A 23580-nucleotide genomic window follows, 5' to 3' on the forward strand; every position below is an offset into this window, starting at 1 on the left:
TTGTGCAGATGATGCAAGTGAACCTAGCCCTTTCGGTGTGCCTGGCTTATTGGGGCTAAGGAAGTTAAGGAGCAGGTATTTGGCTAATTGTGTAGTTGAGACACATGGGAGTCAGGTATGTAAGGCGTAGCCCTCCCACACTCTGTCCCTAAAAAGCCTAATATAGGCACTCTGGGGGTGGAGTATTGCTGCCCACTAAGCATGCCCTGCTGGTGCTCCAGGGCTGGAGAGGCAGCAGAGTTGCATACTCTCCTCCCTCCCCTAGTGCTGGGGGGAGGGGAGGGATGGGGCAGAAGAGGCTAGCCAAGCCATTCTCATCTCTCTGCCCCAGTGCTTGGGGGCTGGAGAGGCCACACCAAGCCAACTTCCTCCCTCCCCTGGTGCTCTGGAGCTGGAGAGGCCAGGCTGGTGGTATGTAAAGGGAATGTAAAGGAGGCCAGGTCAAGCACATGTCCACCTGCTCCCCTCTCCTCAGCTGGAAGTGGGGAGCACGTGCACAGCATACCACCCTGTCTCCCGGTGGGGGACATGGAAGGGGCAGGAGGCTTTCCTCTCCCTGCCCTGCCTTCAACTGCCCATGTCGCTACAATTTGTATCGACTACCTGATTAGTCACTAAGGGGAGGTGATCTGCAGAACCGCTGCGGGGGTAGGTCTCAGAGCCAGCGTGAACCAGGACTGCTCCGTGCTGGCTCCCACCAAGCCCAGCGGCCGCTGTGTGCCGTGTCCCGGGCAGAGGCGGCTCCGGCAGCACCCCCCGGGCCGCAGCACACACAGAAGCTGCTTTTAAGCCAGCCCCCCCCGCACCGGCCCCAGACACTCGCGGGCACAAGCAGGCGCTCCGGAGCAGCCGAGCTGGGCACGAAGCTCCGTGCCCGAAGCTCCGTGCCCGGAGCGGGGACTCGCAGCGGGGCTGAAGCCGCCGGCCCGGCCCAGGCGAGGGGGGAATTTCCGCCCCCGGGACCGGCCCAGGGGGACCGCCCCGCCCAGCCAGAGGCGCGGCAGGCCCAGGTGAGCGCCCAGGGCTTCCCCTCGCGGCGAGCCCCGGCCCCCCACAGCCGGTCGCGGGGCGGAGCCCGGCTCGCAGGCCCGGGGCGGCTCCGCGGAAGGGCAGGTGAGGCCCGCGGGGGGGGGGGGGGCGCCAGGCCCTAAGCCCCCGGCCGCTTCCCGCCGCCGGCCCGGCACCCACCTGAGCGCGCTGCCTGGGCCCGGAGGAGGCCGCGGGCCGTGGTGTCCCCTGCAGCCGGCTCCTGGGCCACGGGCTCCTCCGCGAGCGCAGCCGCCGCCTCCTCGCCTTCCCGGATACCTCCGGGAGGGGCGGGGCTCGCCGGATATGCAAATCGCAGGGCGTGGGCCTGCCGCTGAGTTCGGGCCCCGCCCACGCGCCCCCACGTGCTTCTGAATAATTCACACGGCCCCCTTCCTCTGCCCAGCCAATCAGGGGGCGGCAAGCCCTGCTCGTGAATGAGGCCCCAGGGCAGCCGCCCTCTTCAAATGGAGCGGTCTGCGTAACTGAGTGTTGAGGTCATTAATATTCATGAGTAGTAGACCCTTCCCACCCTCCCCCCACCACGGTACCTCGATTAACCTGCCGGACGGGCAGCTTCGCTCGGTTCCCACACTAGGCTCCACCCCGCCCAGACCCGGGAAAGCCCAGCGTCCAGGGGCCGCCCCTGATCCCTCTCCAGTGTAACTGCCTTAGTGTAAACGGGGCTACTCCTAATTCGCACCGGGGTGAGATCCGAGGTAGGCCCTAAAGCACGAGGACAGCTCAGCCCTAAGTGCACGGTGCTAGCCCCATTTGCGAGAGAGGGGAAAGGTAAATCTGGCGAGTCTCCAAAATTGAACTCAAGGTGGTTTCTCACAACTTAACAGCCCTCCCACCAGCCTTCCTGCTTTCCCAGGCACATCTTTCTATTAAAATAATAATAAAAAAATCTTTCACCCTGGTCTTACCCACAAAAACCACAAGGGAAGCTGAGTATACCAAGGAGACTGAAAAGGGGATGTACACACAAGGGGCTATCAACTGCAGTCAGAACACTGCAAAACATCTTCGTAACAGGAGCTTCAGGGGCTAGTTTGTTACAGGAAACAAAAACACAGGGCACACACAGCTCATACCACCATCTACTTGTTTTGTTAGTCTGTAAAATTCTACCAGACCATTTGTTGTTGTTTCCTGTAACAAACTAGCCCCTGAAGCTCCTGTTACGAAGATGTTTTGCAGTGTTCTGACTGCAGTTTTTATCTTTGTAACAGTCCTCTCAAGTGTTACTTGTGGAGGGAGTACATGGTCAGACAAAAGGGGGTTTTAACAGCATCCCTTAACATGTTACTCCTTCCTTTCACAGGGACAGTCAATTCATAGGGCATACAGGTGCAAACCTCCACCTCATAATGAAGTATATGTTCATATTTATTCCTGCATAAAAGATGATTGTTCAGAGATGGACAAAGCGATTGGCTAATGATTATGTAATGATTTATAATTATGCCTGTGATGAGTCAGACCTGAAGGTACTGGTAGGCCACAGAGGAGAGCTAAACAAGGCAAAAGAAAGAAAAAGGACTTAGAAATGTAGCATCCATAGAATGATGGAGCTGAATGCTACATTCCTCTACAGATTTGGTCCTTTTCACCTTGTGCGTGTGTGTGGTGTGTTGTTTTTTGTTTGTTTGTTTGTTTGTTTTTTTTACAGACAGCTCCTGTAGTATGAGGACTGATATGTTAGCATGAAGACTGAAGCTAGAAACAGGAAAATTACCCCACCTAGCATTTACTTTAAAAAAAAATGGCTGTGTCTACATTGGCACCCCTTTCCGGAAAAGGGATGCTAATGTAGCACGTTGGAATAGGCAAATCCGAGGGGGATTTAAATATCCCCCGCGGCATTTGCATTAACATGGCTGCCGCTTTTTTCCGGCTTGGGGAAAAGCCGGAGAAAAGCACCAGTCTAGACGTTATTCTCCAGAAAATAAAGCCTTTTCCGGAGGATTTCTTATTCCTACTTGAGCTTTTCCGGAATAAGCTGCAAGCTGTCTACACTGGCCCTTGAATTTCCAGAAAAGCAACGACGCTCTACTGTACAAAATCAGCCACTATTCCGGAAAAGCTACGCTGCTCCTGCTCAGGCATAAGTCCTTATTCTGGAACAGTGTTCCGGAAAAGGGCCAGTGTAGACAGCCCAGTAGTCTTTTCCGGAAAAAAGCCCCGATCATGAAAATGACGATCGGGGCTCTTTTCCGGAAAAGCGCGTCAACATTGGCCACAGATGCTTTTCCGGAAAAAGGGCTTTTCCAGAAAAGCAGCCTGCCAATGTAGACGCTCTTTTTCTGGAAATACTTATAACGAAAATTATTCTAAGCATTTCCGGAAATTCATGCCAGTGTAGACACAGCCAATGTGTATAGAGAAAGTTACATACGCTCTAGGCCGGTGGCGGATTACCTGTTTCCCAAGGGCCACATATGGTCCATTAGAGTTCTGTGTGTGACTCGCACTAGGTTGCCAGAATTTGCTAGTTTTCATCTGCATAGGCTTTTTTCCTACCTGTATTACAAAAATGACATGCACTTAAAGCAAAGGTACATGAAGTGAGGTCAAAGCAATGATATGGTTCAATCAGCATACTCTGCAATTTCTAGGTATGCAAGTGCAGTTAGCAAAACTACCCTAGCTCAGGAGACCATCTTGGTTATGACAATCTTGCAGCACAGTGAGATGAAGCAGGGTCACTTGTATAGCCCACTCACTAGCCTAGATTGTGTCCCTCGTTGCTCTCGGAAAGATCACATGGCTAGAAGCACCAGGATATGTGGTTTCATCACAATTTTCCTGAAGAGAACGCATGTCCTAATGCAGGAGTGGGGAACCTTTTTTGGGTCGGGGGCCGCTGACCCACAGAAAAATCAGTCGGAGGCCACACACAAGTGAGAAGCAAAAAGAAAAAGATAGGGGCCACTTGGCCGTGAGTGACTGAGAATGAGAAAGATGCGTCCCACATTCCCCTCATACACCAGAGCCTGGGGGAGCAGGGGCAGCATGCAGCCCCCGGGTTTGAGGTTCCCCACACCTGTCCTAATGTGAGGGGACATTAGCTGGTCCAAAATACATGCTCTGTACCACACTGCTGCAGAACGGCAGTCCACTGCCCTGTCATACCACTGCAACATAAAAGAAGTATAATGCTGCAACAGGCATTGATCCTATGGGACAACTTCCAAAACATGGCAACTTTTCAGTTCTATTTCAAATGGGGCTTTAATTAATATGCCCCTTTCTAGACTCTTGCTGTGTTGTCAGATTGTTCAGTGGCACGGGCAGGCGGAGTCTGGATTGTGCTCCAGTTCTGGTACAGGCATCCAAAGCAGGTGAGCAATTCTGCTACAGTTTCTCAATCCTCCCCAAAGTGGTTATTACATTGTAATTATTTTGTGCTGAATCACAGTCTTGTCTTCCTCAGGGAAACTCATCCTAGAACTCTTCTGGAGTCCACAAAATTTTGCCTTGGAGTAAGAAAGTGCAACTTTGACTGAAGTCCACAGGCGTTGGGTCTGCTTAACTCCAAGGACAAATTTGGAGCTCTTCTTGCTTTATCTGAGAACAGGGAAATCACTGGAGCTCCTGATACTCAGCATTTGTGCATGTTTCAGGTAAGTAGGGATGAAAAGGGATAACTTTACTGGGTAATGATTACCGGTAACTGGTTAACCGACAGCCCAGGTAGGCTGGAGCAGCCCCCTGCCCAACCCAGTCACTCCATGGTTAAAGTGTGTTTAACCAGTTTTTTAAAATAGTTTATATCCCTATGAGTAAGACAAATGGAGCTGCCACCAACCATGTCCAGACCTTCAAAATTCAAACAGGCACAGGACAAAGGCACCCTTATATCCTTCTAGTTGTTAGGAAGGTGCATGGGGAGTAAGGAGACCAAGAAGGTCCAGAATCTCAGCAGATGCAAACAAACATTTTCTCTACTGAAGACAGTACAGCTATGCTCACCTAATAATGATTTGGGCCAGCAGCTGATGATTTGGGCCAGCATGTCAACCGATCGCAGGGATACACAAAGCAATCAGGGCAAGCGCCACTGCCGTTGCACTGTGGCACATTGGACAGTACACAAGGAAGATGTGCCACACTGCCAGCAACACTGTGCATGGCCTCAGGCTCTGTATGACTGCATTCAGTGACAGCTCCGTTCCAAATGCTGCCCTCTTGCAGGACAAACCCCCTACTGGTCAATTTTCTCAGACGCACTAGTAAAAAAATACCAATGCTCAGGGGCTTGCATTGTTGGAAAAGGCTTTTTTATTGCTTTTAGACGTCAACTCAAAACACCTTCATCCAAAACGTTCTGTATCAAATAAAATGCATTTAAAACATTTGCTGTAGCACTCCTGGAGAAAACCGCACTCTGAGCCCAGTAGTGTTAGGAGTCATTTTAGCCCCAGACCGGGTCTTTCTGAAACTGGTCTCACTGGCCTTTTTTTGCATAGAAGTTAAAGCAAGTTTTGTATCAGGAGGGTCAGTTGGAGGGTTTCCACACTGACAAAGGCTGGAAGGCAATTGGTTGATACTGTAATGGTAATGGACAGTGATCCTCTGCCTGGCTTATGGGGAATTTGCAGGTTTTATCAAAGCTCCTCTCACTTGCAATAGAGAAGTATATACCTGCATCTAAAAGAAAAGGTGTCAACTGGCAACGGAGCCACGCTATTGTGATGATGAGATGTCTTGAGGCTGGGGGCTGTAGTTTTAATTGAAGATGATGCCATGCCACGATGACACCTCTCAGCACAAACATCATAATACAATGTTAGCATGTTCCTCTGCAGTGGCCTCCTGGCTCTCTGCAACTCCACAGGCTCACAGGGCAGCTCTAGGAGATTGAGGATCACTGGCAGAGAACATTTGTCCAGGACTATTAGCTCCTGCTGGCATTATCATTCCTGTAGCAGCATTCTGTTGCAGCACCTTTACTTCTATTGCACCAATATTTTGTGAAGTATTTTATTAGCTGGGTGTTGGTGCAGTTGAGTAATAGAGGCTTGCTCGATTGTTACTGACCTGATTAGCTTAGGAGTCTGACTGATCTACAACAGAGGTTCTCAAACCATTCCTGTGTTATATTCAGACTGGCCTAGCCCAGTTGTTCAGAATGCAACACGTGAAGTTTGTTCTAAAGGCCTACAAGGACAGAGAAAAGTCCATGTGGAAATGACCCCCAGGATGATAACAACTGAAGAACCAATGGCTTAAAGAACAAAGCGGTGCACGCTCCAGCCAGGAGGTGTCCAGATAATGCATAAGACATCATGCCTGCTTGCTTGAAATGTATCTTGAATTTATAAATGAACCAGCTCCTAGCTGGCTGAGGCCTGTAGCAGTGGATAAGGTGGTTTCCCTCTTGCACGCAGACAGATTATCAGAGATTCAATCTGATGTAAGAAATCAAGTCTTGAATAAAGCCCCTCGCCCTCTGCCCCAAAGCCATTTCTTCAAGGGATGTTAACTTCATTAATAAGTATCAACAGGCAGCTTGAATTCTTTGAAGGAGTAAAAAGCAATTTCTCCATTGTCCACCAATGCAAAGACAACCGGGACGTCCTCGCTCTGATAGGCAAGCCGCTTCATTACCCGCAGGGATGGGATCGGCTCATCAAACCTGCAAAAGGAAGAAAGCCTGTCTCAAACCATAGGAATATTTACATAGTCACCTTGGTGAGTGTTGCATGGCCATCAGAGACACCCACCAAGCAGCAAAAAGAATATTTTTCTGTTTTTTTCTTTTCTGTTTGTATAGTGCCTAGCACAATGTGACCTGAGCCATGACCAAAATTCCTACGTGCTATGGTAATACAAATTTAATTAATTAATTATTATCAGGGCTCACCAAACCGCGCTGTCCGGCGATCTGCACATGCACAGATCATTCTGCACATGCACAGATCGCCTGAACCCGGCTCTTCCAGGTTGCAATCTACTCGCCATTGGCGAGTAGATTGCATTATTTGTCGAGCCCTGATTATTATTATTAATACCGCAAGCACCTGTTAGCTGCAGTAGGAGGACAACCCAAAGTCTGAGCCTAGGGCGAGAGGAGACCAGACTACAGATTCCAATGAAGCGCGGGCATGTGAGAGGAGAGAATGGGAAAATTGTGGCAGACCCATCTTAAATTAAGGCTGCCTGATAAGCCAGCAAATACAGAAGACTTTGTGGTCAGAAATTTTGCACAAGGGCTCAATTTCCGTAGCACCAATACAGGGCACTTCAAATGAGCGCACACAGAAACACTCATAAAAACAGTCAAGATACATGATCAGTACCTCCGCGCACACATCCTGGCATACGGCTTCCCAGGGTCATTCTTCTTGAAGTTGGCAACTGCATCTGCTTGATACACACTGAAGTCTATCTTCATGCCCGCCATATCCTCCTGCAGTCTGTATGGTAGGATATAAAAATGCTTGACATGACACGTCATGGGATTCTGACACCTCCCAGGCTGCAGATGCATCAGAACAAGGAGTGAGACTAAGCCTTTTAAGTCAGTCTACCTTTGGCCTTTTAAAACCGTACTTCCTTTGCTTCCCAGAACCATCCTTCTTAGGCAAAACAGCTAGTTCTGGAGTTGTCCTGAAAGAGCCTGACCCAAAATCCATTGAAGTTAAAACTTGACTCCCACCGACTTCAGCAAGCCTTGGATGCAGCTATAAGTGCCTCATTCTGAAATATAAGCCCCCCACCCCACCCCTTGGAATCAAGCCCTATTACAGAGCCACTCTTTAACCAGCCAGTATCAGTTCCATGTGAAGTATAGAACCACACAGAGCTTCCCCATGCTTCCTGATGCATGGTGCTCCAATGGGCCAACTCCAGACCCATCTCAGCATGCTACTGTCTCTCCCTGTACCCCACAATACAGACTAGGGATGTCAACACGTAGACAACTACACAATTAACCAATAAGCCTGGGCTCTTAAGCCAGCTCCCCACGAGCACTGGATCCACCTGCCCCTCCGCACTGCTGCCTCTGATAGCGAGGCAGCAGCGGGCAGGGTGAGGGGGCAGGCAGGAGCCAATATGCATGAGAGGAACCAGGTTTTAAATTGGCTCTCCACACTTGCCAGCTCCAAGGAGCTGCCTCCCCCACTCTCCCCATGCGCTGCTGCCTCCATCAGAGAAGGCAATGTGGGATGGGGAGGGCAGGGGAGCCCGCACGGAGCAGCTTCTGTCCATGGAGAGCCCGGGCTCGCCACAAACAGACTGCTCTGCAACAGCAATCCCTGTCCGTGGGGGGGTCCGATGGGGCGGCAGGCAGAAGCCTGTCTGTGCGAGGACCGGGTTTTTTAAACTAGCTCCCCTCGTGGACTGTCTCTGCTTGCCACCCCATGTTGGTGCCTCTGAGAGGCAGCAGCGCTGGGTGGCCGGGGGTTCCCTGGGAGTGGAGCCGGCATGCACTGGCTGCTGCCCTGCCGCCGGGAACTATAGAATAGTTGTGTAAATGCTAAAATTTGATACGGCTACATAATTATTCATTTACACATTATCTAACATCCCTACTACAGGCACCACAAGCAGAAGTGCGTACCCCAGTAGATCCATATGCAAAGCAGACTGCTTGGATACCCATCTGCATTACAGCCCTAGTGCAAACTATTAGCACGCAATGTTTGTGTACTACAGACCGTGCCCAAACTCCCCCCAGCCAGGAGCAGAGCAAGAAGGTCTAGGGGTTAGATTTTTAAAATCTCATTCAACTCCACAGCCTGTAGCGGGGATGTCACTGGGATGCTTCCAATGTGTACACTGATGGCGCTCTGGACATTAGAAGACCTCAATGCAGGGATGAAAGGTTCACTGCAGTACAATGGACTTTGCCCATGCAGTCTAACAAGAGCTTAAACACCCGAGCCATAATCAGCCTGGAACATAACGGATTTGCTGCTGGACTCCGCTGCTGCCTCTGCATGATGGCATGACAGTGAATGTAAATGCCAACTCTCAGCAAGGATATACGCAGCCCACAGGAGGAGCAGGGAAATACCTTGTGTTCCCATGCCACAGGTACATTAGGCTGTTCCGAAGCCATTCTGGAGACCATCTTACACACCCCACAAGGAAGGACAATGAGGTTTTGTTGAGTTAGACCCATGTTCCTTAGAATTTACTGGCTCAATACTAACCGGGAGGCTCCATCCAGGATGTGGGAAGGCTGCAGCACACTGATCTGCTTGAGGACAGCAGCTTGTGGGAGAAAGAGGAAAGGTTCAGACTTTGGAGTGAGGTCTTCTCTACACTCACAGCCACCCCAAGATAGACTTGGATCACTCCTGCACCTCCTGTCTGAGCCACCCTCCTTCGTCAAGACAGCATCACCCACCCCTCGGGCTGCTTCCTAGATCTTTACTTCCTTTGTCCCCTCTCCATAACTTCCCTGAGCAATACAGTCTCAGTACCAGTAGGGTCTGCCCTGCTCCTGGAAAACAGCCTAACAGGTCACAGAGCAAGAGATGGAAAGTAGCATCTAGTCTCTCCCCTGCTCAGTGCAGGGCTATTCCATACTCCACTGCTTCCTAGAAGAAACTCTTCCCTTTCACAGTGAGGATGTTTGTTCTGATATTCAACATGCATTTCCCTCCTTTCTGTTCCTTCCCCTTGCTCCATAGTGACCAGTCCCACCCACCCGCATATTCACAGTGGGCCACGATACCCCATGTGGGTTACTGATTGGCCGAGCCATGTTAAGTTCTTTTCTTCCACATCAGGTACCTGCTGAAGCCACCTGATCTGGCTTCACCAATGGGGTGACAGGCTGGTCCCACAGGTGCGACGGTCGCCTCCCTGCCCTGTGCTGGCTTCTTTGCTTCAGAAGCGCCTTGTACTCCTGCCAATTGGAGCAGCGCCTCACCTCCCTGTCCGCATTGACGCTGCTCTTGTATCTACTTTCCCTCTCCTGCTGCGCCTGCTCCTTCCGTGTCAACTTCTCACGCTTCTGGTTGACCAGCTTGCACCAGCGGGTAGCATCGGCTTCCCGCCCAGCTACGTTCTCGGGGAGCAGTGTCTCGTCAGGCTGCGAGAGGAAAGTATGTGGGCAGTCGGAAGCCATATTGGGGAAGGCAATTCTGGTGAAGTCCCAGCGGGATGGGTGGGTACCACTGCAGCTGTTCCCAGCAGCCTGGTCTCCAGTTTTAGCTTGTGAGTGACTGGGGGACTTGCTGAGTTGTACTGCATCAGTGGCCACTTGGGATGACTGCCCCTCTCCGCTGGCAGGATCTGACTCCTTTGACTTCTCTGACAAACAGCTCTCCCCAGAGGCTGGTTTCTTAGGATCCCCACAGCTCTCGCTGGCCTTTTCTGGGGTCCCTGGAGCTTCCAGAGGATTCCCAGAAACCTTCTGTTTCTTGTCTTGTAACCTAAAAACAGAAAAAGAGGCTACTCAGAATTTTACACCCTCAAAGTCCTTTCAGCAAATTTTGCCTCCCTACATGAGTAAGAACATTGGGCTCCCTGAGCATGAGAGAGGAGAAAGCTAGAATACTGGGAGCCCATGAAGGGACCTGCACACCTGCATTAACAGGCTCTTATTAGAACTGTTGGGTTTTTGTTTTTATTTATGTGAAGCACTGTGCAGCATTTTGCTCATCAGAATGAGAGATGGATAGTGCTGGCTAAGGATAACCACAGAAGCAGAAAATGCAGTGCAAGTATCCCATGCAGCCCTGTAAACCTGACCTGGGGCACCCCTGCTATTCTTGTCTTGGCTCCTCCTCACACAGGTCTGCCCACGCCCGCAAGCCTGCCTGGCAGCCCCCACCTCTCCTACACCTACCCTGAGTCTTTCCTAAGCAGGAACTGACAAATGTACCAATGGAATGGAGGGGTTTAAAAACACATACAAAATCCTCCTGGCATTATCTGTTACTTACATAAGATTTGATCCCAGGTCTCCAGACATGAAAGGCTAGTTCATTAGTCCACAGTTTTAACTCTTATGTCTTCCTTAAAATGTCATCATAACTACTGCACTGGCATGTTTGGAAAGAAATTTCTGTAAGAGGAGTGAACTGGGCTGATTATTCTGCCCTTCCCTGTTTCTAAGTCTGTGGTGCCACCTGCTGCTAAGTATGTTATAAATAATGTCATACTATTCATTACTTGCATTGTGATAATGGCCACCCAGAGGCACTATGGACCAGAACACCATTGTTCTAGGCACTGCAAATTCAGACCAAAAAACATCTCTGCCCTAAAGAGCTGAACCATATCAGAATTAACACCGAAAGTCTTCTGTTCTTTAGTGGCTGCTGATCAGCCCTTTTTCGGAGCTCTTTTAACAATGCCTTGCTTCTTTAGATGTGAAAAGGAGAGAGAGGAGTTTCTTGCAATTTGTTTCTCATATCTTTCTATTTCAGGATCTCACAAACTCACCACCATCAGCACACAGGACTAGCAGACAATTTGCCCCGTAGCTCAGTTAAGCCTCTTGTGAAGAGTAGATGTAAGAAGGGGGATACATTGCAAAAGGTCACTAGAACCCCTGCTCTGCTTGGGTGGAAGTGACACATCAGCTACTTCAGACAATTTAAGAGAGTGCAGGAGTAGGAGATGTTGCAGTGACATCGTTACGTATGATCTAAGGTTCTAGCTATGACAACACTGAAGGAAGCAAGGGAGCGGGGAGGGGAAGCATGCACTGATGGCTTTTCATTGTAAAAGATACCTTGTGAATTGACTGTGGCCTGGCCAGCTGACCAGAGAGTTCACCGATCTCTCAGATCACCTGAATGCTGTTTACAGTGACATTTGGTCAGATTACTAAACTCAGCACCAACACCCTAGATAGCTTGCAAGGACCAAATAGGCTGAGGCGAGTGGGAATCTGTTCGTTTCTTGCCCTTGGATGAAACGGGCAGTAAGCAACATTTTTAGCAGTGGCCCAGAACCTGGGGAAGAAGTTAATCTATTACGGGCTTGCCATAATGTGTCTGCTTTCCTTTACCGGGGGCTGGAGCTCCTCTTCCTTTTGTGATGGCGTTTTCCAGTGCTCTTGCAGTAACTATCCAGGTTCAGCTTCCTCTCATACTGAGATGGAACAACACTGTAATGAGGCAAACAGAAAAAGGGACAGAGAGAGAGAGTTGGGCAGTGCTAGAATGGTGCTTACATTTTCCTATATATCTAATCAGTGCTTTTTTTTTTGTTTAAAAAAAAAGGGGGGGGGGTGCTGGTACTCCAGGGGAAAAAAGTTGTTGAGCTCTGACTGGAGGTGCCGGTACTGTGTCTGGAGGTGCTGGTACTATGTACCGTCACAAAAGAAAAACACTGGCTTTATTGGAACAGCAAACGCCTCTCACTGGGTAAGGAAAGTGCTGTGAAGACTAGAGAAGCAGAAAGGATTTCCCCTCCCTAGAGTCACTTTTCCAGTCTCTTTACTCTGCACCTACTTCTCATCACAGTCAGCCTGAGAGCTGACCATAAGAAAATCTATTGTATTGTTTTTGGTGCATATTCCTTGAAGTGCCTGAGTGCAAGGTACAGTCAGAGGCGACCCTGCTTTGTCTGAGCCAACAGGCTGGGAGGACACACGCTTTAACGCTCAAACGTGGGATGCTTACATGAAGTTAATGCATCCAAGCGGTTATGGGGGGAAAATCATACAGGCTCACATGGACTGGAGAACCTCAGATCAGCTCAGGGATTTATTAGTGACGCCTCTATACAGGGAATAAACTGGGGGGGAGGGGAAGGACACCGGCAGTTCTCAGTGGCTATTTATTTATTATTTGTATTGCAGGAACACCTAGGGCACTAGCAGTTATAGATGAGGACCCCACAGTGCTATACACTGTACAAACAAACAGAACCTCCAGAGAGCTTACAACGTAAGTGCTGCAGATCATGGTTAATGCCACCTCATAATATGCTCACTATTATTATTTGTATTATGGTAGCACCTACAGGTTCCAAACAAGATCTGGGCCCTATCGTGCCAGGTGCAGAACACACACACACACAAAGTAAGAGACAATCCTTGCTCCAAAGAGCTTTTAGTCTAACCAGACAAGACAGACAAATGTACAGAGGAACAGGAAGGTGAAATGACTTGTCTACAGCCACTGCAGGTCAGTGACAGAGCTGGATATGGAATCCAGGTCTCCAAGCTCCCAGCCCATCACTCTGTCCTCATTCCCTGAGGCTGAGCAGCTGTCGAATGTTTCAAGTCAGGAAATGGATAAATTTGAGGGAAGGAGGATGATTGGCTTCCAGCTTACCATGGCTCAACTCCGACTTCATCTGCCAACTAAGGGTGCATCTACACAGCACCCTAAACTTGAAATAAGATTTGTAATTTGCACTACACAAATTGCGTATCTTATCTCGAATCTATTCTGAAATAGCTTATTTTGAAATTTGGTGCGTCAACAGCACCAAATTTAAAAATAATGTGCTATTTCAAGCCATCCCTTATCCCTCGTGCAACGAGGTTTATTGGGATGGCAAAATAGAGCGTCCGTTATTTTGAAAAATATTTCGAAGAAACGGGAGGCTTGTGTAGATGTGGGGTAGCTATTGTATCTCGAAATAGCTGTGCAGTGTAAACGTACCCTAAGAATCACAGCTAGAGATTTCCAGACCCCTACAAAAAGTTTTCTAGGTTTCATGTGCTGAAGCAGGGAAACTGAAGAAGCAAGCAAATAAGAACCTCGATAGAGCAGAGCCCCTCTTCTCTGCCCTACACCCAGGGCATTCCGGCCTAGCTTCTGAAAGACAGCAGCAGGAAGGGGTAAGGAAAAGAAAAGCCAGGTACCTGGGGCAGAATCTCAGCACAATGTAGCCCAGTCTCTTCAAATGGCTGAACACCTTAAGAGAGCAAAGAAAACCAAGAATGTTAAATGATCACCTTAAAAAAAAATAAAATCAGAATTCTCCTTTGGTATAATATGGCAAGCTGAGTGAGAGACCGAAGACAGCTAAGCACAGTGTGTGCCTGGTTCTCTAGCATTCTTCTCCACAAAAAGTACATGAATGGTCATATGAGTAAAAGTTCATTAGATGCCAAAACCCCACAAACCTGGCTGGGACTCTGCTTGGCTTGAGAGCCAGCATGGCTACATGAGTGCTCATCCACATGGAGACTCTGACTGGTACAAATGTGCAGCTTGCTTTAGCACCCAAAAAGCATTAAATGCCTCCTTGGCCCCCCAAAATACAGTTGTGGAATGTTCATTACCTATGAGCCTGAAGGAAAGAGAAGGGACTTAATACGATCTGTACTAGGGATGTTAAGGACTAGTAGACAGGATAGTCGACTAGTCGCTTCTCCTGTCCTTGCTGTCTCTATCAGATAGAGGCAGCAATAGGAGGGGAAGCAGGGGGGATGAGAGAGGGGGGACTTCAAAGAGGCAGCGCTGCAGGAGCCTAGGGTCAGCTGGAATTCCCAGCTGACCCCAGGCTCTGTCTGGCACTAAGCCCAGGATCAGCTGTGGGGCACTGCCCCTTTGAAACTTCGCTACAGTGTTTCAAAGTGGCAGTGCAGCATGGAGTCTGGGGTCAGCTGAGGAGTCCCCAGCTGATCCCAGGCTCTGTATGGCGCTACCCCCTTTGAAATGCCATGGCGGAATTTCAAAGGGGCAGCGTCGCCCTATAGACTAATCGAATAGTTGATGCAAAAATGCATTTGCATTATTCGATTAGTGAAATACATGCTAAATCTGTACATAATACAAACCTGAGACATTTTATGTTTGCCTCCAGCATCCTGGACTTCAGAAGTCCGGTCTCTGTGCTGCTGCTGTAGCTAGTGTTTTCCCATCAATGGGCAAGAGCCAGCAGCAGAGGCAAAATAGACATAGCCCTTGGCAGTTCCACTCTGCTATTCTTTCTGGGCATAAGGGGAGTGGGGTTTTTGAAGGCAGGAGTCAAGTTTTGCATCTGCTGCAGAATAAGAGATTGCTTTGATTTACCCTGTCCTCAGTGCCTCTAGCACAGGGGTGGGCAAAAGGGACTCCATGGGCTAGGTCCGGCCTACCAAGCAGGTTGATCCAGCCTGCGGCGGCCCTGCCACTCCCCCACCCCCAAGCCAATTAGGACCGGGGGGGCGGGGGAGAAAGCACACAAAGTTTCCTCCATCCTGCCAGGAGCATGCGGATTTGAAGCTCCGCAAGCTCCTGGCAGGGCGGGAGGATCCTTTGCACGCTCCCCCGCCCCCAAGCTCCAATTTGCGTGGGGGCGGGAGGAGCAAGCAGCACTTAGAAGTGCCACGCACTCCTGGCAGGACAGAAGAAAACTTTGCATCCTTCCCTGCCCCCAGGCCTTGATTGGCCTGGGGGTGGGGGAGCATATGCCACTGGGTAAATTCTATGGAACCCTAAAATAGAAGAGATCCCAGGGGACAGAAGAGAACCAGAGCCAGAAGGTAATAAAGGAGACAATTGCTTAGCTGAAGTAGGAAAACCAGTGGACAAGAGGCATCAACTAAATTCCACTCCCTTCCTAAATTACAGACATCCCCCCTCTCCCACCATCTGAATGGGTGGGTTGTATCCACCTCTTACTCCCTGCAGTAATCACCACTGGTGTCAAATCCTTTGTGCACACCTGGTACTGCAGCAGGCTCACTGTCCCTTGGGACAGCAGGATCTCATAGGCTTCTTGTATGGACAAGGGCAGATCTCTGTAAAAGAGCTGAATAGAGCCCTGAAAAACAAAAGATTGGGTTTACGAACCCCAGGCTGTAGGAAACGAGAGTCCACACCCATTCCCTCCTTGTCTCACCAGCTGGTCCCAGCATCCAGCTGCTTTTGCCTCAAGTTCCAGCTTGGTGCTTCTTAAGTATCCCCTTATTTCAATGTAACTTCTCTCCTATAAATCTGAGATACTGATTTATTCCCAGCTGCACAGTGGCACCTGCCCACTATATTGGGTCTAATGGAGCAGAGATAGCCTTGATCAGCGCTGCAGCAAAACATGGGCCTTCCTGTGCAAGCCCACACATTGCTGTGTAGTCAAAAAGTAATTGGCAATAACCTGGGCTAGCTCCTGAGTTCTGCTGAGCACCCACAATCCCCAGTTACCTCAAGAGTGGCTATGGGCACTCAGCTTCTCTCAGCCTTAGTTTCTCCAATCTAGGGGCCTGCTCAGGAGCTAATTTTAAGCTAAACATCTCTCACCTTGATTTGTTTGCCCACAAAATACCAAGTACTAAGTCCTTGGAAATATGCCTAACCTGTGGGATGGGATAGATGCATCTCCCAGGTCATTTCTGCCTCTAGAACCTAAATGATTGTGTGCCTAGCTGCCACCTGCACAATTTCATTTTCATATGATCTCTAGCCCTTGGCAAATCACACATGCAAAGGAGAAAAGTCCTTGAAATCACCAAGTGAGACAAACCATCTGCCGTCCTCCATCCAATAGTTTATCAAAACAAGTGTATCTTTAGACTTGAACAGCTTTTGGACTGATGCAATTTCTCAATAGCAAGAGCCAAGCCCCTCAAAAATCAGAGAATGCTAGTCCAGCCTTCCCTGAGAACCTCAGGGCGGAGACTTTTTTAGGCAAAAGAAAAGGATCCAAAAGGAATTGGTCTCTTCACTCCTTTGACTTCCTTTTGGGCAATATATGCTAGTGAGGGGTACCAAGCATTTATTCACAGAGCAGGTACTGCATATGTATATGCCTCTCACACACCAATACACTTCAGCTACATCCCATGAAGAGACTGATATGGTACTAACACCATATCCTCTATATATTTAATAAAAGCTACATTTTGTTCCAAAACCACATAAAGGATTATGGACCAGGACATAAATATATGATTTTGTTCTACAAATAAAGTACTGGGCCCTACTTAAGCAAGGTAGGAATGTAGACTGGTAACTGGTTAACAAGTTACCAGTAAACAGTTAACCAGTGCCCAGCCTTGCCAAAGCAGTCCTCTGCCCACAGCAAGCCATGGGCGAGACTGCCCCAAGCCAGATAGGCCCACCAGAACATGGGCTGGCAGCCCCACAGTTAACTGTGTAATTGATAGAATTTTGATCAGTTACACGGTTAATATTTGTATATATTTTTTAAAATCCCTAAAGCAAGGGAATGTTCTGTACATTTCACACAGTCATTTATTTCCTTGTACTGCAGGCAAGAACCCTACAAATGAAATTGTTGCACCAGAGCATGAACGGCAGCTACTTCAGGGCATTCTTTGAACTAGTAGTATAGAGCTGAAAGGTTTTGTGTCTCATCACCTACAGACAAACTCTCAGGAACTGGGCTTCTTGAAGATTCAGACTGTAATAAAGACCATCATGTGCCAGACTGTGTCCTGAAGAGCATAAACAAGTGGAGGTTTTTGAACCATTGAAAAGAATGAAGGATCCACTACAGCTTCCCTAATGCTCTCTTTCCTTTACTAGCTACTGTTGTTCCTACAATGGTGTTATTCAAAAATAATCCACTCTCCCCAAGCTGGACATCCTACTCACGCATTCCAGTAGATAGAGGGCTTCCTCTGGTAGCAGGCACTGTTTGCCATGCTCTGTGAACCCCATAGTGTGCCAGAACTTCCCCTGGGAACAAAAGGATAGATCTGTGATGTGCTGGGGCCATCCCCTGCCCAGAGCCAAGCTTTCACCAATACTGGGACACGAATTAAATATCAGACAGACAGACAGACAGACAGACAATCTGCACTTGCCAGCAGGAGGCGTCAGTGTCAAGCTAATACAGCAGCGCCACTTACCGCAGGGGATTTCAGCTCCACAAAGCCCTCTTGTGGCTTCCACTCAGCTTTCACCAAACTTCCCCTGAGAAGTGTTAAAAAAAAAAAAAAAAAGGGCCAATAGACATCAGCCCACCATTCCTTTTCCCCCTCAAGCTAGTTCTCTCCATCAGCTTGTGGGAAAGTTGCAAACTTCCTGAGGCTAAAAGTCATCCTGCCAGAAATGCATTATAACACTCTGCAGCTCCTGAAGTCACTCTACACTGCAGTCTCAAACACACAGAACAGAACACATGCTTTTGTAGGGGGCATTTAAACCTGCAGAAAGGGAGCAACAAGTGACAGGTAGGAGGAGTGTGGTTGTAAAAGCGCATTTTTAGTGACTTGGAGACAGGAGCCGGGGGTTCTGTCACGGGTTTGCTGTGTGTGTAGGGATAAGTCATGGCATCTTTCTGCCTCAACTACCCTACGGCTGTGTCTACACTGGGCCACTTATTCCGGAAAATCAGCCGCTTTTCCGGAATAAGCTGCGAGCTGTCTACACTGGCCCTTGAATTTCTGGAAAAGCAACGATGCTCTACTGTACAAAATCAGCCGCTATTCCGGAAAAACTATTCTGCTCCCGCTCGGGCATAAGTCCTTATTTAGGAACATTGTTCCGGAAAAGGGCCAGTGTAGACAGCCCAGTAGTCTTTTCCGGAAAAAAGCCCCGATCGCGAAAATGACGCTCGGGGCTCTTTTCCGGAAAAGCGCGTCTACATTGGCCACGGACGCTTTTCCGGAAAAGGGCTTTTCCGGAAAAGCAGCCTGCCAATGTAGACGCTCCTTTTCCGGAAAAACTTAAAACGGAATACTATTCCGTTTTAAGCAGTTTCGGAAATTCATGCCAGTGTAGGCTACGTCTACGTGTAAAATGGGAAGATGTTGAGAACTTACAAGGATGCCACATATGCCTGTGAGAACCTTGAACGAACAGCGAAATCCACTGTACAATCAGCACTGACAGATCATCAGCATGCGGACTTCCCCACAATGCCCTCTTGCCACTCTCGTTGTCCTGGAAACCAGCAGGAGCCCCATGTGCAGTGCTGCCCCTAAGGAGCAGGATCTAAACCCAGAGGAAAGCACTTACAGCCGCTCCACCCGCTCCTCCGCGAGGAGCTGCCAATGTTCCTCCCGGCACCGGCGCAGCCTTTCCGCCTGCTCTTGCGAGCCATCGGGGGTGAAGTCCTTCTGGCCGTGCGAGCGCTGAGGAACCTTGCGGTCCCGGGTCCGAGCGGCCAGCAGCTCAGCTGGGCTGGGGAAGAGGAAATGTTAGAATCCCTGGGCTGCGGCTCCCGTCCAACATCGCTCCGGCCGCTTGCAGCTGCAGGCCCGCACGGGGGGCGAGGGAAGGCTGGGCACCCTCTGCTGCCCGGCTGCAGGCCCCCAGCTCTCCAGGGCCGGCTCTCCCCGAGAGGGCTGAGTGCACTAAGGGGGCGCCGCAGCAGCGCCCTGGCCCCCGGGCTGGCGCGGGCAGCAGGGAGGCCAAGACGCTGAGCTTCGCCTACGGCCGCAAGCTCAGGGCGGGGCTGAGCCGCCTGGCAGGGGGGGCTGCCCGCGGGGGGGGGGGGGACCAGGCCCTGTGCCAGGCCCCCTGCCAAGGGGCAACCCGGCCCAACACAGCAGCGTGGCAGGCAGGGACTCGCTCCCCACCGGCTCCCTCTGGGGGCCCACCCTGCGGGGGAAGGGACGCCGGCTCTTTAGCGGCTTCCATCGTGTGTGTGTCGGGGGGGGGGCGATACTGGCCCTATAACCCCCCCCCGCCGTGCCAGCCCGCTCGCAGCACGAGGGCGAGAGCTGAGGTGTTGCCCCTTTAAGGCCCCCCCCCCCAAGGCCCGTTGGCCCAGGGCAGGCCCAGCCCTCCGCGGCCTGTACCTGAGGCGGCGGCCTGCGCGGGATTCCAGCTCAGACTCCATTCGACTGCTCGGCGCGGCCAAGCTGCCGCTCTTCCCTGCCGGCGGGGCAGAGCTCCGCGGGGTCCTAGCGCGGCTCGGGTATCGGGCGGGGAGGCGCTTCTCCTGGGTCCTAGCGCGGCCCATATCTCTCTGCCCCGGCAGTTGCCAGCCCGACCTTAGGGGGCGCCATGTGCCCAAGCTGCCAAGACTAGAGCAGTGTTTCTCAACTTTTTTTTATAAAGTACTTCCGTTTAAAAAAAAAAGGTAAGTATCCCCCTTTTAAAAAAAAGTATAAGTACCCCAGTACCTACAGATTTCAGACACAACATTTTTCTCTACCATTGCAACACATTTGTTTAAGTATCGGAGGGGTAGCCGTGTTAGTCTGAATCTGCAAAAACGGCGAGGAGTCCTGTGGCACCTTATAGACTAACTGAAGTGTTGGAGCATAAGCTTTTGTGGGCAAAGACCCATTTGGTCAGATGCATGCTATATACATCGGCCAAACAGGACAGTCCCTACGTAAAAGAATCAATGGACACAAATCAAATATTAGGAATGGCAACATACAAAAACTTGTAGGAGAACACTTCAATCTCCCTGGACACACAATTGCAGATCTAAAGGTAGCCATCCTGCAGCAAAAAAACTTCAGGACCAGTCTTCAAAGAGAAACTGCTGAGCTACAGTTCATCTTTAAGTTTGACACAATCAACTCAGCATTAAACAAAGACTGTGAATGGCTCACTAACTACAAAAGCAGCTTCTCCTCTCTTGGCATTCACACCTCCAGATCAGCTACAAGAAGTGGGCCTCGTCCTCCCTGATTGGATCCACCTCGTCATCTCCAGCCTGATTCTGGCCTGCATATTTATACCTGCCTCTGAAAATTTCCACTACATGCATCTGACAAAGTGGGTCTTTGCCCACGAAAGCTTATGCTCCAACACTTCAGGTAGTCTATAAGGTGCCACAGGACTCCTCACCGCTTTTACATTTGTTTAAACAACTTAATTGTAGCCGGGCAGGCGATGAAATTTTTGGGTGTAAAAAGTACAAAAATAATAAAGCGCTGTAAAACTTCAAACAAAAATTCAGTTTTCTCCAAATTTCAGTTGTGTTGACATACCCCTCCCCTCACAGACTTCTCTCAAGCACCCCTAAGGGTACTCGTACAACTGGTTGAGAAACACTGGACTAGAGCACCCTCAAGTGGGAAGAGACAGTTCACTGGTGTCCCACCACAACCTAACACCAACCTCTAAGGAACCAAGACCTTCAGCTCCAGGTTTCCCCTCGTGGACTGAACTGGCTCCTCTGACCTCGAACAACCCCTGTCCTGAGCCCTCATCTCATGGAGTGCAAGGCAGAGACATACAGGAGGGCATGCCAGTGCCGTTTGCTCCCCCTCAGCCACATGCTCACAGGTGTGCTTGTGTCCATCTGTGCACATACATGCATGCACAGTACACACTGTCTTGCACAGAGGCATCTCAGGCTGCACATCATGCACACTCCAAAGTGATGATTTGTGCAACTATATTTTGTATGCATACTCACAGATGAATATAGTCATCCCCTTCACACTCCTGCAAAAAGGCACAACTCCTCATATGCTCAGTACCAGAAGGGTCTGTGGAATCTCATTCATGTAGTGTGGCACCATAGCCCCAACCTGAAAATACACGATCGTCCATATCCTCACCTTACACAGGGCGGAGCAGCTAGGATCTGAGGGACTGATGTCACCGCCTCACATTTGTTGCAGTCACTGACACCCCCCTGCAGACTGAGTGCAGAACATTACCACATCAACATTCCCTCCTTACACCAGGGCTCATGTCTTACACCCAGGTCACTCAAGCTATGTCTACACAGCACTTATTTCAGAATAACTGACATTATTCCGAAATAACATAGTACACATCTACACTGCCAGCCTTTATTTCGAAATAATGTCGAGCTGGAGGACTTCTTACTCTGACTCCTGTAACCCTCATTTCACAAGGAGTAAGGGAAGTCGAAGGAAGAGTGCTCTTCCTTCAACTTCTTGCTGAATAGACAGTGCCAAAAGCTGAAATAACTGACGTAGTTCAAGTTGCATAGCTTATTCTGACTTTAGCCCTGCTGTGTAGACGTCCCCACAGGTATAAACAGCTGCACAATATGCCAGATAGTGGAGCCTCAGCTCCTGAGCAAGCAAATCTTAAGTAACACAAAATTGCATCAAATTTAGGACAAAGCCCATATAAAAAGGGCTTGATTACACTCCCATTAAATACAATTCATTTTAATGGAATAAGATCAGAGCCAGCTGTGGTCGATGGTGAATTTAATTCCTTGTAATCAAAACAATCTTGACAGAGGTAGGTGCTCTGGCCAGATTGGAAATGTGATTAAGAAATTCAGCATCTGTATGGGGCCTCACCAGCTCTTGACAAGCTATTTTTTTCAAAGACTGTTGACAATCCTTGAAGAGAGGGTGATAATTTGAAAATAATCTCAATAACTCCTCTCATCAACTGGCAATCATTTAGCAAATCCACCAACAGATGGTATATTCCTGTACTTAATGGAAAATTATACAAAGTGGTCAAAGGCAGGTAAACTGAGCCTGCAGCCAAATTTTAGGGCCATCTCAGGTCATGTTTCCTACAGATTTAGTTAATTCTATGAATACTGGATTTTTAGCTCATCTCTTCTCTGTTATCGAACATTTCAAGGCCATTAGGCGGTAGGGATGTCAACATATAGATGACTACATGATTAACCAATAAGCCCAGGCCCCATTCCCAGGGAGGCCCTGCCGCTCCGTGCTTCTGCCTCTGATACAGAGGCAGCAGCATGGGATGGCAACAGCCCCTGCCCGTGCAGGGCCCAAGCACCTCATGGATAGAGGTTGCTCCAGCATCTCATGGAGCAGCCTCTGTCCCATGGTGAGCCTGTGGGAGGGTGGGGTCCTGAGCTCCCCACAGACAGGTGCTTCTGTCACTCTGTGCTTGTCCTTTGTATCAGAGGCAACAGCGCAGGGTGGCAGGTGGGGAGCTGGTTTGGGAGGGAAACTAGTTTTCTGATAAAGACGCAGCAGCGTGGGGTGGTAGGTTGTGTAACTGCTAAAAGGTGGTGCAGTTACACAACTATTCAATTACACACGATCTAACATCCCTATTAGGAGGACTGAAGCAATATGCCTCTGAATCTATTGATCTCATCAAATCTCAAAACAAGGTACAGTCTAGTTTGGATGGGAGATCACCAAGGAAAACCCAAGTGGTGGCTGCAAGGAATGGTTTTAGTCATTCAGTAGGTGGCACTGTTTCTTCTAAATCAGCCCTCTACCAAGTCTTCATAAGTGCAGTTATGCTGGATGCACTGGGATACAAATGTGACATAAGATTGAAGTCCCCATGGCTCTTCGGTAGAGTGCCTAGATGTCTCTATGCTGAATACGGGACACCAGGTAAAATTACTCATATTCAAGTGAGTTCAGAGGCAATCAATCAGAACTATGCAGTACAAATGTTCAAATTAACATCAAGTTGACTGAGCCCTGTTAAAAAGAAATACTGTAGCTGGAGTCTTTTTATTTACCATCTTATCTTTAAGGTTTGCATGGGGAGAGGTAACACACACACTCTCTCTCTCTCATATATATATATATCCAGGGATGAGGGTGACTGATGGACCTGATCCAACTCTCCCTACCTACTGCCCCCTACCCTCCATGCCTGGCTGGGTCCCTGGGACAGACCTGCCTCTCCTGGTACCTGCTGCCTCTTCTCAAGGCAACATGCCGTGCTTTCGGGGTCCCCCCCCCCAGATTTCTATCGGGGTGCACAGCAGCACACGGTTGGCTTCTCACTGCACCACCTGCCAGGACCCGACAGTGGTCAGGGAAGCTAAAGATCC

The 23580-nt window shown here is 49.5% G+C and overlaps 2 protein-coding genes and 1 long non-coding RNA gene across 10 annotated transcripts in view; 1 reads left to right on the forward strand and 2 right to left on the reverse strand.

Moving 5' to 3' along the window:
- LLGL2 (LLGL scribble cell polarity complex component 2) overlaps nt 1–1344 on the reverse strand; it is a 69054-nt gene extending 67710 nt beyond the window's left edge. For both annotated transcript variants that reach the window (XM_075903671.1, XM_075903670.1), the window contains exon 1: nt 1189–1344. The gene's annotated coding sequence lies outside the window, so the exon portion shown is untranslated. The remainder of the gene's footprint in view (nt 1–1188) is intronic.
- LOC142819100 (uncharacterized) lies at nt 876–17540 on the forward strand. The gene is made up of 4 exons (XR_012896812.1): nt 876–1010; nt 4466–4655; nt 12806–12893; nt 17155–17540. It is a non-coding gene; the product is annotated as an uncharacterized LOC142819100 (long non-coding RNA).
- On the reverse strand, nt 5291–21346 carry TSEN54 (tRNA splicing endonuclease subunit 54). Of its 7 annotated transcripts, none has more exons than XM_075903672.1 (12): nt 21232–21346; nt 19652–19879; nt 18867–19031; nt 17756–17819; nt 17499–17582; nt 15610–15708; nt 13820–13872; nt 12011–12109; nt 9781–10424; nt 9195–9255; nt 7335–7451; nt 5291–6670 (listed from the first exon to the last, which is right to left on the reverse strand). In XM_075903672.1, exons 1-12 carry the CDS (start codon nt 21282–21284, stop codon nt 6523–6525), a joined length of 1815 nt encoding a protein of 604 aa, XP_075759787.1. In that variant the 5' UTR covers nt 21285–21346; the 3' UTR covers nt 5291–6522. The 7 variants fall into 7 exon arrangements, 6 of the variants coding, with proteins under 6 accessions (XP_075759787.1, XP_075759788.1, XP_075759789.1 ...); XM_075903673.1 differs by having other exon boundaries at nt 19652–19870; nt 21232–21335; XR_012896811.1 differs by having other exon boundaries at nt 6531–6670; nt 9920–10424.
- Nucleotides 21347–23580: the final 2234 nt, after the last annotated feature.

Source organism: Pelodiscus sinensis, chromosome 20 (genome assembly GCF_049634645.1).
Source record: "Pelodiscus sinensis isolate JC-2024 chromosome 20, ASM4963464v1, whole genome shotgun sequence".
Taxonomy (NCBI): Eukaryota; Metazoa; Chordata; order Testudines; family Trionychidae; genus Pelodiscus; species Pelodiscus sinensis.

Bases quoted from the DNA above. Each gene is read 5' to 3' on its own strand.
- TSEN54 (XM_075903672.1), bottom strand. From the start codon at position 21,284: ATGAGGAGTTGTGCCTTTTTGCAGGAGTGTGAAGGGGATGACTATATT. The intron at 17,583-17,755 runs GTAAGTGGCGCT...TTTTGTTCCCAG, and splicing joins TGGAGCTGAAATCCCCTGCG to GGGAAGTTCTGGCACACTAT. The intron at 12,110-13,819 runs GTACCTGGCTTT...GCCTCATTACAG, and splicing joins GTGCTGAGATTCTGCCCCAG to TGTTGTTCCATCTCAGTATG.